Below are 15,665 nucleotides of genomic sequence, written 5' to 3' on the forward strand. Positions count from 1 at the left end.
AAAAATAAACTAAACAAGACTATGTTTTTAGATTTTTGAAATAAGTCAAATAATATAAATTATTAAATAAAACTCAAATTATATAAAAAACAAATTGTTGGAAAGAAAAAAACAAAAGAATATTTAATTAAAACATGGGTTGTAACCTAGGTTGGGGTTGCAACCCGAGTTGTAGTGTGAACATGATTTAATTTTTTTATTTATTCCTTAAATAGTGTTATGACATCCTAAGAGATCATCAATAAAAGTAGTCTAAGGGAAACAGTGAGAAGTCAATGTACAGTGGATGTACAATTGGCTTTAGACTACTTTTATTCACAACCCAACCTAACTCAACTTCTTAATAAAAAAATAATTTCTCTCTCTTCCACCTACACAACCTAACACAACCCAGTTTTTCACTTTTATTCGCAACCCAACCCAAATCAATTATTTTAATACATATATCTTATTAGCGTTTAATTTATTGTATAAAATTTAGTAAAATTAATAAAAATATTTATTTTTAAACAATATTATTTAAGTATAAAAATCATTTAAAAAGATAATATCAGAATTCTATTAAAAAAACCTTGAATTTTTACAACTATTGAAAAAACAAAATTTTATATATAATAATATTAAAAAATACATATTTTTAAAAGTGCTCCGTTTCTAATAAAAATGATATCGAAATATTCATAAAAATAAACTAAACAAGACTATGTTTTTAGATTTTTGAAATAAGTCAAATAATATAAATTATTAAATAAAACTCAAATTATATAAAAAAACAAATTGTTGGAAAGAAAAAAACAAAAGAATATTTAATTAAAATATGGGTTGTGACCTAGGTTGGGATTGCAACCCGGGTTGTAGTGTGAACATGATTTAATCTTTTTATTTATTCCTTAAATAGTGTCATGACCTCCTAAGAGGTCACCAATAAAATTAGTCTTATGAATTTTATTGTTTTCTTAATTTTGGTAATTTATTCTTTCCAATATTATTTTATATATAACTAAGTTTTACACAAATAATGAAAGTGTTTCAGAAATAAATGAGTGTTATAATTTGTTTACAAGCTATCTAAATGTGATATGCTTATTTTTTTTATTATAAAATTATTTCTAAATTATAAATAATATCTTTTTTTTCAAATCAGATATTATTTTTTAGTATATTCTTATTGTATAACATTTCATATCAAATATTTGGTAAGATTAATTTTTAATTTAATAAGATGTTATAACCCGCTTAAGGGCTATCTGAGTTTGGTGAGACTCATACCAGTGAATTCGGGTCAAATGCATGAGAAGTCTTCATTTACAAATAAAGCAGTCAGGTGGCTTGAGAGGAGATGAAGAACGACCAGAGAACTTTTAAAAGTTTCGTTTATATATATTTAAGATAAAAATATATATTAAACATATATAAAAGGTATAAACTATATAAACATATAATAATATCAAAGATATATAACAAATCGATTACTAAAAAAAGTTACTAAAAAACTCGTAACTTAGGCTTAAATAAGAAGTTTGATTTTCCTAAAATGGCAAGGAAGGAGGATATTTTAGTTTGCTACTTTAATATTAAAACCCACTCACTTTAATCTCAAAATTAATCTCAAAAACCCACTTACATCTTCACTTACCTCCTACAACCACCACCACCCATCGCCACCACAAACGTCATCCAACACCACCACCTTGCTGAAAAGTCTCTGAAAATTTCACCGTAAAAGTGTTAAGAAAGTCACCGGAAAACAATCCCAGAAATTGTCGAAAATTCACTGAAAAGTTGACGAAAAACAGTCACCGGAAATGGTCGCTGAAAAAAAAAACATAATGGAAAACACTATGAAAAAAACACAATGTAAAAAACATAATGGAGAAGACACTATGAAAAAAAACACAATGACAAAAACACAACAAAAAACACAATTGTATGATACAATGTAAAAAACACAATGAAAAATACAATTGTATAACACAATTTTGATAAAACACAATTTGTAAATAACCCACTAATTTTTTTTTAATTTTTAAATAACAATATGGTACTCATATAAAAGATAAAAAAACCACTCGTTAATATGATGAATTTGGTTTTCAATAAAAATGCCGTAAAAAAAAGTTATGGACGTTTTAAAATGATTGGTGAATTTGACATGTACCTTGCATGTGAAGATAGAAAGTCAACAAATATGTTATTCCTCTTATGTCATTCCCCTTATTTCACACTTAATTTCTCTCTAAACTGATATCAACCGTCTATATTTGAAATCAATAAACTAAATTACTTCTTATTCTTCCTAAAAAACCATACTTCCTATTATAAGCTAACCATTTAATGACAATACGTATTATTTGATATTAAAATCATGTAAAAATATTGGTTGTCTACTTTAATAATGTTTTTTTCTCTTTCTGTGTTTTTACTGCATTTATGAATATATGTCATTAACTTTAGTAGATGTAACTTTTTTTAAACAATCAACACTCATAATGGTGTAAGGGATACTGGTAAAATTTCTGCTTTCAAGACTCGATTTCATAACCTCCCTATGCAGAAAGCCCTTATGGAAAACCTCCATGACCATCTAACAAAATGATGATGACTAATAGATATAACTTTAATGGATACAATATATTACCAAAACCAACTCGTTTTTTGAAGAATGAATTTTGATTGTTACCCATATATGTGATAAATTGATGTAGTAAGTTGGAAGAAAGCTTTAAGTTTAGATTAATGTGAGCAATGATGCATGTGGTGTATGCATGCGCAATCCATGCGTTGAGTCTGTGTAGCATAAGCTGGAATGCTTCTGTTGTATGACAGACATATGCCCAAATTCGTTGCTAGGGATGGGATATGCACACATTGGGTGTTTTGACTTGATACTTAGTCTATCATATATTATATTATGTAAGACCATTGAACTTTGCTAATATTATATTAAATGTGTCTTGGGCTCAGGTGCTAGATGTGCATCCGGTAACATTGATCGTGTGATGCCCATACACAGGCAAGTGCGCCCTTCCCATTATAACAAGGCATGAACGTGCCTCCCTCAAGCTAACGTACCTGAGGAGGATACATATAATTCCGCTTTAAAGGAGGATATATGCAATTCCGCTCTAGATAAAACGCAAATGATACAATTATCATAATACATATGCTTAATTATCAATTCGCTAAATGAGAGTACAGAGTACTCTCACTCCACCTCAAGATATACATACACATATACAAATACATAAATACATGTGCTTTTGTGTATTTGTTTTATCCATTAATATTTAGCACAACGTTAACATATTTCTCATTTTTCCTTTTTGTTGATCTACCTTATTATTTCGAGAAAGCTCACTTAATCACTTTCTCTCCTCCTAATCTAACCTAGTTTAACCTAACAAAATAAAACAAAACAATTAAAAAAAATAAGGTTACAATGACGAAAATTTGCCCCTATTGCTACCACCTTCTTTCAATTCACCAAAGATGCGTTGCCGGAAATCTGATACCATCATTGGAAGCCCTTCTTGTAACGGCACCACCGGATGCCACCCGAGAAGCTCTTTAGCTTTGGAAATGTCCGGTTTCCTCTTGTGAGGATCGTCTTCCGTGTTCGGCCTGAATTCTATCTTTGCACTTGGATCAATTGTATCTTGTACCACCTGCACCCGTAACAATTTTCCATCATAACCACCTTCAAGTTAGTTTATATGTAGTTAAGGCGATCAAGGTTACCTTAGCGAGTTCGAGCATGGTGAATTCACTTGGGTTCCCTAGATTAAATGGTCCACTATGCTCTCCTTCCATTAGCCTCATTAGTCCTTCCACCTGTTCTTCATCGTGTATGCATTTTGCTTTAATATTTGATGGATATTAATATTACCTAAGAATCAAAATAATCATATATTAAGCAAGAACTACAAAAAAACTATGTTTTACCAGGTCTGAAACGTATTGAAAGCTTCTGGTTTGCATTCCGTCTCCATAAACCGTCATCGGCTCCTTCCTCAAGGCCTAATTGATGTACATACACAACAAATTAGCAAAATATACACATTTTTGTTCAACGTGACAAACAGATAACACTTAATATATAGTCTAATTATGTTGGAAATTAATTGGATTTAATACCGTGCTTCTTGAATCGTTAATACGAAAACGGAACTTGACGTCCGATAGTGTATGGCCAATATGGTTATGGGTAGGTGAACAAATAATAATTCCGTTTAAGTTTATTAAAAAGATTCTTTCCATCACCACATCTTGCTCCTTCCGATTTCAAATTTTCAATATAACAATACAACAATTGTATTGTTATATTGAAAATTTGAAATCGGAAGGAGCAAGCTGTGGTGATGGAAAGAATCTTTTTAATAAACTTAAACTTCAACTCTTTCTCTTTTATTCTTCTTAATAAAAAAACTTCAATTATTTATAGGCTATCAATCCTAACATGACTAGAAATAGGAAACTAGTAAACCAATTTGACTACAACTAGGAAACTAATAAAAGATAAACATAAATAAAACTTAATATATTTGAATTTGATCTCCTCCTTGTCCTCCCTTTGAGATCGACCTAGCCACCCTTGATTTTATCTTTAACGAATCGGGATTAAATATATCATTCACCCCCTTAATCTTGATTCGTTGCATTCAGATCTTCAATCCCGAGCAATTTCCTCATCTCTTCAAACTTTAACTTCGGTAGCGCTTTTGTAAGAATATCCGCCTTTTGTTTCTCTCCACTAATATGCTCAACTTGGACTTCACCACGTTCAATACATTCACGAATGAAGTGAAATCTAATATTGATATGCTTACTTCTTCCATGAAACACGAGATTCTTCATAAAATCTATGGCAGATCTATTATCCACATGTAACGTCACCACCTTTTTTTCATGCCCGGTTAACTCGCTTAACAATCCCCTTAACCATATTGCTTGACAAGCCGTGGTTGCTGCTGCCATATACTGAGATTCACACGACGACAAGGCTACAGTTTGTTGCTTTTGTGAGAGCCATGAGATCAATGAACCACCATAATAAAACGCCATTCCAGTGGTGCCTCGTCCATCCGTTTGATCCATACCGTAACTGCTATCTCAAAATCCAATCAACTCTCTACTACCGCATCCATACGTTAAACCATATCCACTCGTGCCTTGCACATATCGTAATATATACTTCAGAATCTGCATATGGGATTATTTCGGTTCTTGCATGAATTTACTAGCAACTCCAACTGAATAACTCAAATCAGGCCTCGTGTGTGTTAAATACCTTAAGCTACTGATTATTCTCCGATATTCGGTTGCATCAACGGGTTCTCCTTCTTCATCTTTCGTTACTTGCAACCGATGTTCCATAGGAAATCGAGTCGGGTTGCACTCACTTAAACCTGCACTCATTAAAATTTTATTAGCATAAGCTTCTTATTTCAACTTTATCTCATGCTTCTTTTGTGTTACTTCAATGCCCAAATAATAAGATAGTATTCCGAGATCTTGCATATAGAACTCATTCTTCATTTGACTTTTGAATTTCTCAATCTCGGCTTGACTTGAACCAGTCACGATAAGATCATCGACATATACTCCAACAATGAGAATGTCGGTTCCTGTATTCCGCTTGTACACCACCGGTTCTCTTGGACATCGAATAAAATCCAAACCTTTCAACGTTTTATCGAGTTTTTTGTTCCAAGCTCATGGGGCTTGGCGAAGACCATATAAAGCCTTCCGTAACTTATAAACCATACCGTGTTTCCCGGGAACTTCAAAACCATTAGGCTGCTTCACGTACACTTCTTTCTTTAACTCGCCATTTAAGAACGCCGATTTAACGTCCAAATGGTAAACGAACCAACCATAATTCGCCGCAATTGCTAAAATCAAATGTACGGTTTCCATTCTTGCCACCGAGGCAAAAACCTCATCAAAGTCTACCCCGTGCTCTTGCACGTACTCTTCGCGACTAATCTTGCTTTGTACTTTGTTATTGACCCCGTCTGCATCACGTTTGGTTTTAAACACCCATTTCAAACCAATCGCCTTGTGACCCAGTGATAGGTTACATAAGTCCCACGTATTGTTTTGTTCGATTGAGACTAATTTGGATCTCATTGCTTCTCGCCATTTTTTGGAATTCTTTGCCTCTCCAAAAGCAGCTGGCTCTTCATCTAGGAGAAGACATTCTCCTTCACAAAACATTACATAATCTTCAAACCTTTTAGGAGGGACCGACTTACGACCAGTTCTTCACAGCTCAGGTTCGGGATTTCCTTCCGGTTGGTCTTTAAATTCAGGCCCGTTAAGGTCTGTTGGGTCTTCGTTTTCGACTGGAATTTCTTGCTGAACTTCTTCTTGGACCGGCTCGATTATAAATTCAGCCCATTCAGGTTCGATTCCGACTTGATACGAGTCGGTATGTCGAGACCAATCAAACTTTTGACTTTCTTCAAAACGGACATCCCGGCTCACATAAATACGGTTTTGAGCCGGGTCGTACAATCTGTAAGCTTTTGATCCCGGTTCGGTTCCGAGATGTACAACCTCCATGCTTCGGTCATCTAATTTTTGGAGGTTGGCGGTGGGTATCTTCATGTACGTTAAGCACCCAAACACTCGTAAGTGTGTAATGTTAGGCTTTCGGCCCTTCAAGGCTTCACAGGGGGTTACCGTCTTCAATGCTTTAGTAGGTACCCGATTCAACACGTAAACCGAGTGTCTCACCGTTTCTCCCCATAAGTTTTGTGGAAGCTCCATAGCTTTCATCATACTTGTTGCATTTAGGACTGTTCGATTTCGCCTTTCGACTACACCGTTTTGTTGAGGAGAGTAAGGAGCCGTAAACATTCTTTTTACTCCTTCTTGATCACAATATTCGGTGAAAAGTTTGTTGAGAAACTCGCCTCCTCGATCGCTTCTTAGAGCTTTAACCTTTAGCGAATGCTCTAACTCTACTTCCTGTTTAAACTTTTTGAAAATACCCAAAGCATCATTCTTATTTTTAATAGTATAAACCCACATATACCTCGTATGATCATCTATAAGAAGCATAAAATATCGGTTTCCTCCCAAAGTAGGAGGTGAGATTGGTCGACATAAATCGGTGTGAACCAACTCGAATGGTCTCATAGCACGGAACATGGTGGTTTTAGGAAACGGGTTTCTACTATGTTTGCCTAGCATACATGCATTGCAACATGCTCACCATGCAAAGTTTGAATATCGCCATGCACTATATTTTTAGTCTTCATATTAGTTAATGTTTCAAAATTAACATGACCAAGTCTAGCGTGCCATAGCCATCCTTGGTCTTTAATGGAAGCTAAAAGACATACCGGGGTTCCAATTCTGAGCTCGATCTTATAAAGACTGTTTGGATTTCTCGGGACTCTCGTTAGCAAGCGATCTCCTTCCTCGTATAACCATAAGTGGTAATTTTCTATCCAAACCTTACACCCTTCTTCAGTTAACTGACCGATTCTCAATATGTTGCTACATAACTTGGGTATGTAATAGACGTTATTCATAACCTGCTGCTCACCATTCTTGCAATCGAAAATAGTGGAACCTCTCTCTTTAATATTCACTTTGGACCCCTCTCCAAATTTCACCAAACCGCTCACTCGATAATCAATTTGGGCAAAGTGGGCTTCACACCCGGTCATGTGATTAGATGCGCCATTATCTAAACACCAAATTGAATCGCTTACCGAGTCGTTTGCATAACGGATTGGATGAACCTTCTCCTCGTTCAACATAACTTGTTCTTTATCAACTTCAACTGAGGCCATCATAAGAGTTGGAGGCTTGGCCTCGGTTTGGTTCAGATTCGCTACTTGAGTCGGTGGTCTCGGGCATTCCCACGCAAAGTGGCCCAAAACATTGCAATTATAACACCGAACACCGCTTTTATCTCTACCTTGATTTTGATTACTTTGATTATTACCTTGATTGTCGTCTCTACCTTGGTTGTTCGTGTTCGGTTGGTTACCGTCTCTTCGGTTATCATAGTTCTGATTTAACCGACCCCGTCCTCTACTCGAACCTCGACCACGGCCCCGATGGTCATAACCCAAGGAGCCACGACCCTGAGCATAATTTTTTCGGTCATGATCGGTGTCCTTTTTTCCTTGATTATCGTTTTTGGCATACAATAATTTTCCTATCTCGGCCATTGCTTCCTTGCCTTTGATCCTCTCTTCAAAAGCCTTTAACCTTGCTATACAATCTTCAAAAACCATAGTGTTAAGATCGGCCTGTTTGATAGTTGATATAATAGCAATAAAACGGCCCGGAACGCTATCGAGCAGTTTTTTCACGAGTTTGTGATCTTCCATCGGACTACCCAAGCTATCAAATTGCGAGGCGTATTCCGTTATCTTCCCAGCAAAGTCTGCAACAGATTCTTTTTCATCTATCTTCAATTGATTAAAATCTCGCTTTAATGATCGTAAGCGAGCTTGTTGCACACGATCAGCCCCAAGGAATCTTACCTGTAGTGATTCCCAAATCTCCTGAGCATCACAGGTTCTTGCAACTTGCATCAACACATTTTCCAGTAAGGCTTGTAAAATAATAGCCCTAGCCATCTTGTTCTTTCTGTCATCTATGGCTTCTCCGTTCACCACCTCCCATAATCCTTGAGCATCAAGGATTGATTCCATAATTACAACCCACGTGTTGTAGTTTGTTTTTGTTAACTTCGGACACTGCAACGAAGTTGAACTTGGTTCCCTTGCTTGCACAACCGGTCTTTCATCCGTCATGATACCCGGTCTTCGAGTTTCCGATTTGATGTGGTTAGTCGCCCCACGCCGTTCTTGAACTTCCCAAAGATCGTAGATCGCCTATGCTCTTGATACCAATTGTTGGAAATTAATTGGATTTAATATTGTGCTTCTTGAATCGTTAATACAAAAACGGAACTTGACGTCGGATAGTGTATGACCAATATGGTTATGGGTAGGTGAACAAATAATAATTCCTATGAGGAATTAATACTGTTGTATTGTTATATTGAAATTGGAAGGAGCAAGCTGTGGTGATGGAAAGAAATAAACTTAAACCTCAACTCTTTCTCTCTTATTCTTCTTAATAAAAAGCTTCAAGTATTTATAGGCTAACAATCCTAACATGACTAGAAATAGGAAACTAGTAAACCAATTTGACTACAACTAGTAAACTAATAAAAGATAAACATAAATAAAACTTAATATATTTGAATTTGATCTCCTCCTTGTCCTTCCCTTGAAATCGACATGGCCACCCTCGGTTCTATCTTTAACGAATCGGGATTAAATATATCAAATTAAACATATGATATGCATGGTTTCTTTTGAGTCAGTCACGTGTTATATTTCTCCCTATAACTTTTTGCTTTTCATGCATGCTACTCCCAATTTCACATGTGAAACAAGTAGAATTTGAGATAAGGTTAAAAGTTTGTAAAAGTTTAAGTTGTTTACTTTAGTTGATAAGTTTATTGATTGAGTTTATTTATATCTAATGAGTTTCAGTTTGGCTAATGTAATTGTTTTATTGTGCCGAGTTGAGTTTTATAAAGAAAAGCGTCTGTAGTTGGTGTGACTCCAAAATCTTGTGTGTTCTTGATTTGTTTGTTTTGTTTTGTTCATCCATCTTAATCTGGGCCAACGTTAGAAGCCTGAAATTAATTTCTAGTCTTTTATTTTTTGTGTTTACAAGTGCGAACAACTTGAGAAACGTTGCATGTTTTCCAAAGCCGTGAAATATGGTATGTTAAACGGGTTTCTATAAGCGCACCTGAGCCACAAAATTGCTAACAACACGCCCGTCATCAAGGCACATTCGTGGTCCGTATGTGTTGAAAATCCGAGCAATCCTAACCTGCAAACAATAACATTTGAAGATAAATGAATAACACATATGTTATAACCATGTCAGTATACCTAATACAACCCGAACTCATTCTAGAAGAGTACAAAAGCAAACTTTTATTGAATTGGCTTGGGAAAGAAACTAGATTATACTATAAAACTTGTTTTAGTTAAGAAAATTGGTCCATATTTATTTAATGAAATTTAAAATAATGGAAGATAACTATAACCTCAATGTTAAGTCCTCTATGATAGTCCATGGTGAGAGTCTCAGCAACGCGCTTTCCTTCATCATAACAGCTTCTAACACCTGCCCATAAACGTATTTAACTGTTCTAGAAAACCAACATGGTGAAGCTACATTTACTTAGGATCGATAATCTAAAGGTATTGACGAGGACTCACCAATGGGGTTTACGTTGCCCCAATAGGTCTCGACTTGAGGGTGCTCAAGAGGATCTCCATAAACCTCACTAGTACTCGTTAACAAGAATCGTGCATTGATCCTTTTAGCGAGTCCTAGCATGTTCAATGTTCCCACCACGCTTGTCTTGTGATCTCTATCTCCGTCAAGGACTTTTAACACACTAATTGAATTATAATCAATACAAGATAGTAATTTGTATATATGTAGGCAGTGAACATGTGAGAAATATATAAAAACTTATAACAAAAGGATATGATAGTCTTGACCGGGTTGTATTTGTAATGCACAGGCGAAGCAGGGCAAGCAAGATGGTATATTTGATCAACTTCTAACAAAATCGGTTCAACCACATCGTGTCGAATGAGTTCGAACCTAGGATTCCTAAGATGGTGAAGTACATTCTCTTTTCGACCGGTAAAAAAGTTGTCAACCACGATTACACTATCACCACGAGCCATCAAACGGTCCACCAGATGGCTTCCCACAAACCCGGCTCCACCCGTCACTAGCACCCTCAATCTCTTCGACTTCAACCCAAGAGGGATCTTCCGCCCTTAAAACACAATTAAAATTAAAAATAAACTTCAACAAATGTTTAATATTGTCAAAAGCGTACAAAACATCCTAATATTTTTGTTTTTTATTAATTCTTCGTCCATTGACTATGAATCCATACTATTGGAGACAAACTCGGTGGAGGATATAGAATTAAATTTTATGGATATTTTGAAAAAAAATTTGAACCTAAGGGTATCATAATATTTGTTCAGGTTATCGAAATATATAAAAGAAAAAAAATTGCACAAATTATGCAGTTTGCCATAAAGTTGAAGGTATCCTGAGCGCCCCAATCCGCCCCCAATTACAATAGGATGTGGTAGCTGCCCTCTATAATATTTTTTAATGTTATTTTATACCCGAAAATCCCGATCGTCCAATCCCTTGAAAAAAAATCTTGGCAGTCAACATAAACCCTAGACACAAATAATATAAAATCAAAACGAAAAGGGATTTTTGTTCGGACCGGCATTAACATGTTCGGCGGGGAGCTCGTAGGCTATCCGACGTGGCACGGAAGTGAACTCGGCAATGTGAAACGAATCGGCGATCTGTTCGGGTTGCAACGGGGACGAGGACGGCTGAATGACAACGGCATTGGATACAATGCCTGCAATGGTGATTCCGAGGAGCAGAAACAGGAGACGTTGTTCACGAAACAAGTACCGGATCGAGTCTCTAATTGAGAACCTTGTAGGGTTGGTCTCGTTTTGAATCGTTTGATCTGGTGTCATTTTTCAAAAACTATGTGATGATTAATTGTACGTATTGATTGCTGTTGAATAGGATGATAGATAGATCGATCGACCCACAAATTTAATTAGTGGGTAAAAGATGAGAAGGATGGATTCATATGCATATATGTTTTTGGTTTATTTGTGAGGAACTAATAAAATGAAGGGAAGTTCGAAATTGACGGTGATTTATGGTTTTTTGCATGAACCCTCAACCCTGTAGGGCTGCATTCATGCAATTTTACGTTTATCAAAACTTATAGTAAAGGGTTAAATGTTAAATAATCTTTATCACATGAAATATAAGATGCCCATCAGTTCATGATGTTAACGTAAAAATACAAGAAATTAACATAACAAAATACGTGTTGTGGTTGCGAACCAATGATACTTCGGTTGGTATCTGGTTACAGCGCCAAAAATAAAGCAAACCATAAATTCGTCCACACCCAAATACAACAATTTAACATAGTTATAACATATAAAAGAAACGTGAGGGAAAAAACACGCGCGTTACAATTGCGAAATAATACGAATTCGTTAACTCTGGAATCGAGGGACAAAAAAAATGATAAAAACATGCTCGTTGCATTTGCGAATTAACACGAATTTAGTTGGAATCAACGTTGTCAACACTAAACTGTACATAGAAAGCAATGTGTTTTGGTACAAAAACATTTCGGTTGGTATCAGGTTACCACACCGAAATTAAAGCAATAAGTTAATTTTTCCACACTCAAAATACAAAAAATTAGCATATTTACATAAAAAAGATCGTAGAGAAAATAAAAAAAAAAATATACGCGCATTGTGGCTGTGACTTGACGCAAATTCGTCCAGAATTGGCGGACCAAAAAAGATCGCGGGGAAAAAACCTTAGGTTGCAAGCACGAGCTAACACAAATTTGACCGGAATCATTTGACGATATCAACGGTAAAAAAAACCCGTATTTTACAGCGACGAACTGAAACGAATTTAAAAACGTAAAACAAATTAAAAACAAATAAAAAAGCCGACCAACAACGTGACGCCTTGTGAACCAATCACGTGGTTGCGTCGCCAAACTTCTTAGTTATTATTATATAGAATAATTTAGAACTTCGGTGCCGCAAAGTCCCCACTGGGCCGCTTTGTGACACCGTATTAGTGGTATTTTTTTTGTTTTAATTCCGGTCCATAACGTACGTGAAAATCGGCCGAAAATCAATTTTGTTTTTGCTTTTAGTTCTTGTATCGTAACGAACATGACGAAAACCTACCGGGTTCGCATAAACTCACCACGTTTTGTTTTAGTTCTACTACCGTAACGAACGTAAGGAAAACCAACCGAATGTTAACTTTTTTAGTTCCGGGTACCGTCACATAACCAACCGAATTCTCGTAGAGTGGCTGCCTCAATGCCCAGGATCGATAACGGTTGGGTTTTACCAACGATTGAGTTTTTCCCACCGACACCACCCCATTGATCCACCTCAATATTTAATTTTTTCTTTAGTTTTGGTACAATAACACACGTAACCGAAACCGCCCGAATTCGTGTCAACTTACCGTCTCAACGCTTGAGACCGATAACGCTTGGGTTTTACCACAACTCGAGTTTTACCAACCTGCCCAGCGCAGCGTACTGGGTAAAACACTAGTTGTTGGGTATTATTTATTTATTTTCTAAATCTGCCACTATACGGCATGCTAACTAGTCAACATTTAAATATCCTTAGGTTGGATCGTATTGCTTCTTTAACAACTATGCTTGCTAACGCACAGAGAGTAAATTAAACGAAACAAGCAACTAACAATATTATCAAATAACAATAAGAAATTTGACGTGTACACACACATACATACATACATATATACATACATACATACATATATATATATATATATATATATATATATATATATAAGTTCCACATAAATCAGATTTCACAAATAGGTTTTCATTTACAACTAAACCACACATGAAATGTAAGTGTACCAATCATTTGTAATAAAGTGTCGGTAAGAATCGAATATTAACCCATGGACACAATAATGTTTTAATACTAAATATTTGTAAATAACTAACAGAACAAGCAAATGTTAATTTGAAATTTTAACTAATCAACCAGACATACAATAAACACAAAGCAAGTAAAGGACAAGAACAATCAATCCAAAAGACTATTAAGCACATCCACTCTAATAACATGATATAAAATGACAATGATATGGTAAAACATCATGAATCAAAAATAAATACTAGATTACAATCAAGCAACCTAATACACACAACTAATCAGCATGATGAGTTTTCAATCAAGAGATAAACATAGACTAACTTGTTTGTCAAAACAACAAAGTTTCATAATCAAAGAAAAGCTAGCATAAACACACATTCTAACCAACTAGAATTATACTAAACAAGCCAAACTTATGAAATCAATATCAACTTATGAATCGTTAACTAGCAAGTCATCACCAAGTCAAGAATCATAACAACACTTTTCCAATCAATATCAAGGGTTGGGTTCCATACTTGCCAACAATTTTACAACCAAGTTAATTTTTACTAGTTATTCCTAACACAAAAAGGTAAACAAATCAAGCATAAGTATTCAAAGTTTACAAACAAACGCCTAAAACACAGTTTTTCAACATAAATGTCTAAGCATCTGTTGTGACAACTGCCCAATCCGACCCGACCCAGGTACCCGTTTTCGAATCCGATTCTTTTTATGATTTAAAATTTAAATATTAACCTTTGTAATTTAACATTTAATAAATCATATATATTTGTATATTACTTACTAATAATAATTTCCTTCCCGCCTTCTTCTCTCTTTCTTTCCGCCGTTCTCGCCCTTTCTCTCTTGTCGCCGTCCCGCCCCTCTGCTTAACCCTTACGCCTTGAAACCCCCTTTTTCTCTTAACTCCTTGCTTGTCCTTTGGTTCTTTCCGCCTAAGGATGTCTACGCAGCTCCACGCGCCAGACTCCTTACAAGGAAGCCTGCGTAAAGACCAGCTGTTTCTAGGCGAACTGTTCCCGCAGCGCGCTAAGAATTGTAGTTCTTCCCGCGGCGCGCTAAGAATTGTAGTTCTTCCCGCGGCGCGCTAAGAATTGTAGTTCTTCCCGCGGCGCGCTGAGGATTGTAGTTCTTCCCGCGGCGCGCTGAGGATTGTAGTTCTTCCCGCGGCGCGCTAGGAATTATTCGGTCTGCCTTCGCCCTCGCGCGTGCGCTTGTGTCTTCTCGCGCTAGACCTCTAGTCTTTTCTTCTGTTTTATCCAGCCTGTTTGCTTTGTGATATCTTATCTTCTGTGCTGTTGACCTAACCTGTCTTATGTCTGAAAAGCCACTTTCGGCGCAGCATGCGCACCAACCCTATTGGTTGGCAGAAAAAGTGACTGACATTATCTTTTGAGATCTGCTTTTCCAGAACCTTTATCTGACTCCTCCCATGCTTTATTCTGTAATCTGTCAGCCATTTTTCCCGTTCCCCTGCTGCCATATCTTTTGATATCTTTTACTTTTCTGATCTTTTGCTTTTTGATATCTTTTGCTTGATTCTGTAGAAGATCTTTTCCCCTTTTCTAGGGTTGTGTTCCCTAGGGTTTCCCTATATATATATATACTATTTTCTTGTTATTTAACACCACACACACAAACACTTAATTTCCTTCTCCTTGCTCTCTGCCGTTGTTCCTCAGCCGCCTCCTCTCTTTGCCTCCGTTTTCTCCTCTGTCCTCCCTGCATTTCCGGTAATATATATATATAATAATTTGTTTAAGATACATATTACTAATGGTTTCATATATTCAAGACTTAAAACCAATCGTTAAACCAATAAACTCTTATTTATAGGTTAACTTGTGCTTGTTTAAAAGTTGGTTCTTGCTTTAGCTTTCAACACACCTTTTTCAGGTGAGTAATCTCGTACCTAATCCCTTTTTATTTTTAACGTTTTGGGATGTTCATGTGTTCGTACAAACTTGAGTCTTAAACTTGTTTATGAACTTTAGTCGCGCAGTATCCCATGTGTAGGGACGTTTACTTGGCTGTTTATTTGTATGTGTGAATCATTAACCGCTTTGTTCG

General features: G+C 36.0%; 1 protein-coding gene across 1 annotated transcript; it reads right to left on the reverse strand.

Annotated features, from left to right (window-relative positions):
- Positions 1-3,290: 3,290 nt before the first annotated feature.
- LOC143591444 (UDP-glucuronic acid decarboxylase 2-like) lies at positions 3,291-11,588 on the reverse strand. The gene is made up of 8 exons (XM_077071647.1): positions 11,321-11,588; positions 10,551-10,849; positions 10,275-10,422; positions 10,100-10,179; positions 9,796-9,879; positions 3,943-4,017; positions 3,739-3,831; positions 3,291-3,665 (listed from the first exon to the last, which is right to left on the reverse strand). The coding sequence occupies exons 1-8, from the start codon at positions 11,586-11,588 to the stop codon at positions 3,435-3,437; spliced, it is 1,278 nt and encodes a 425-aa protein (XP_076927762.1). The 3' UTR covers positions 3,291-3,434.
- Positions 11,589-15,665: the final 4,077 nt, after the last annotated feature.

This window comes from Bidens hawaiensis, unplaced genomic scaffold, assembly GCF_021521415.1.
Source record: "Bidens hawaiensis isolate Kalapana, Puna unplaced genomic scaffold, B.hawaiensis_p1.1 tig00039668_1, whole genome shotgun sequence".
In the NCBI taxonomy this organism is placed as follows: domain Eukaryota; kingdom Viridiplantae; phylum Streptophyta; class Magnoliopsida; order Asterales; family Asteraceae; genus Bidens; species Bidens hawaiensis.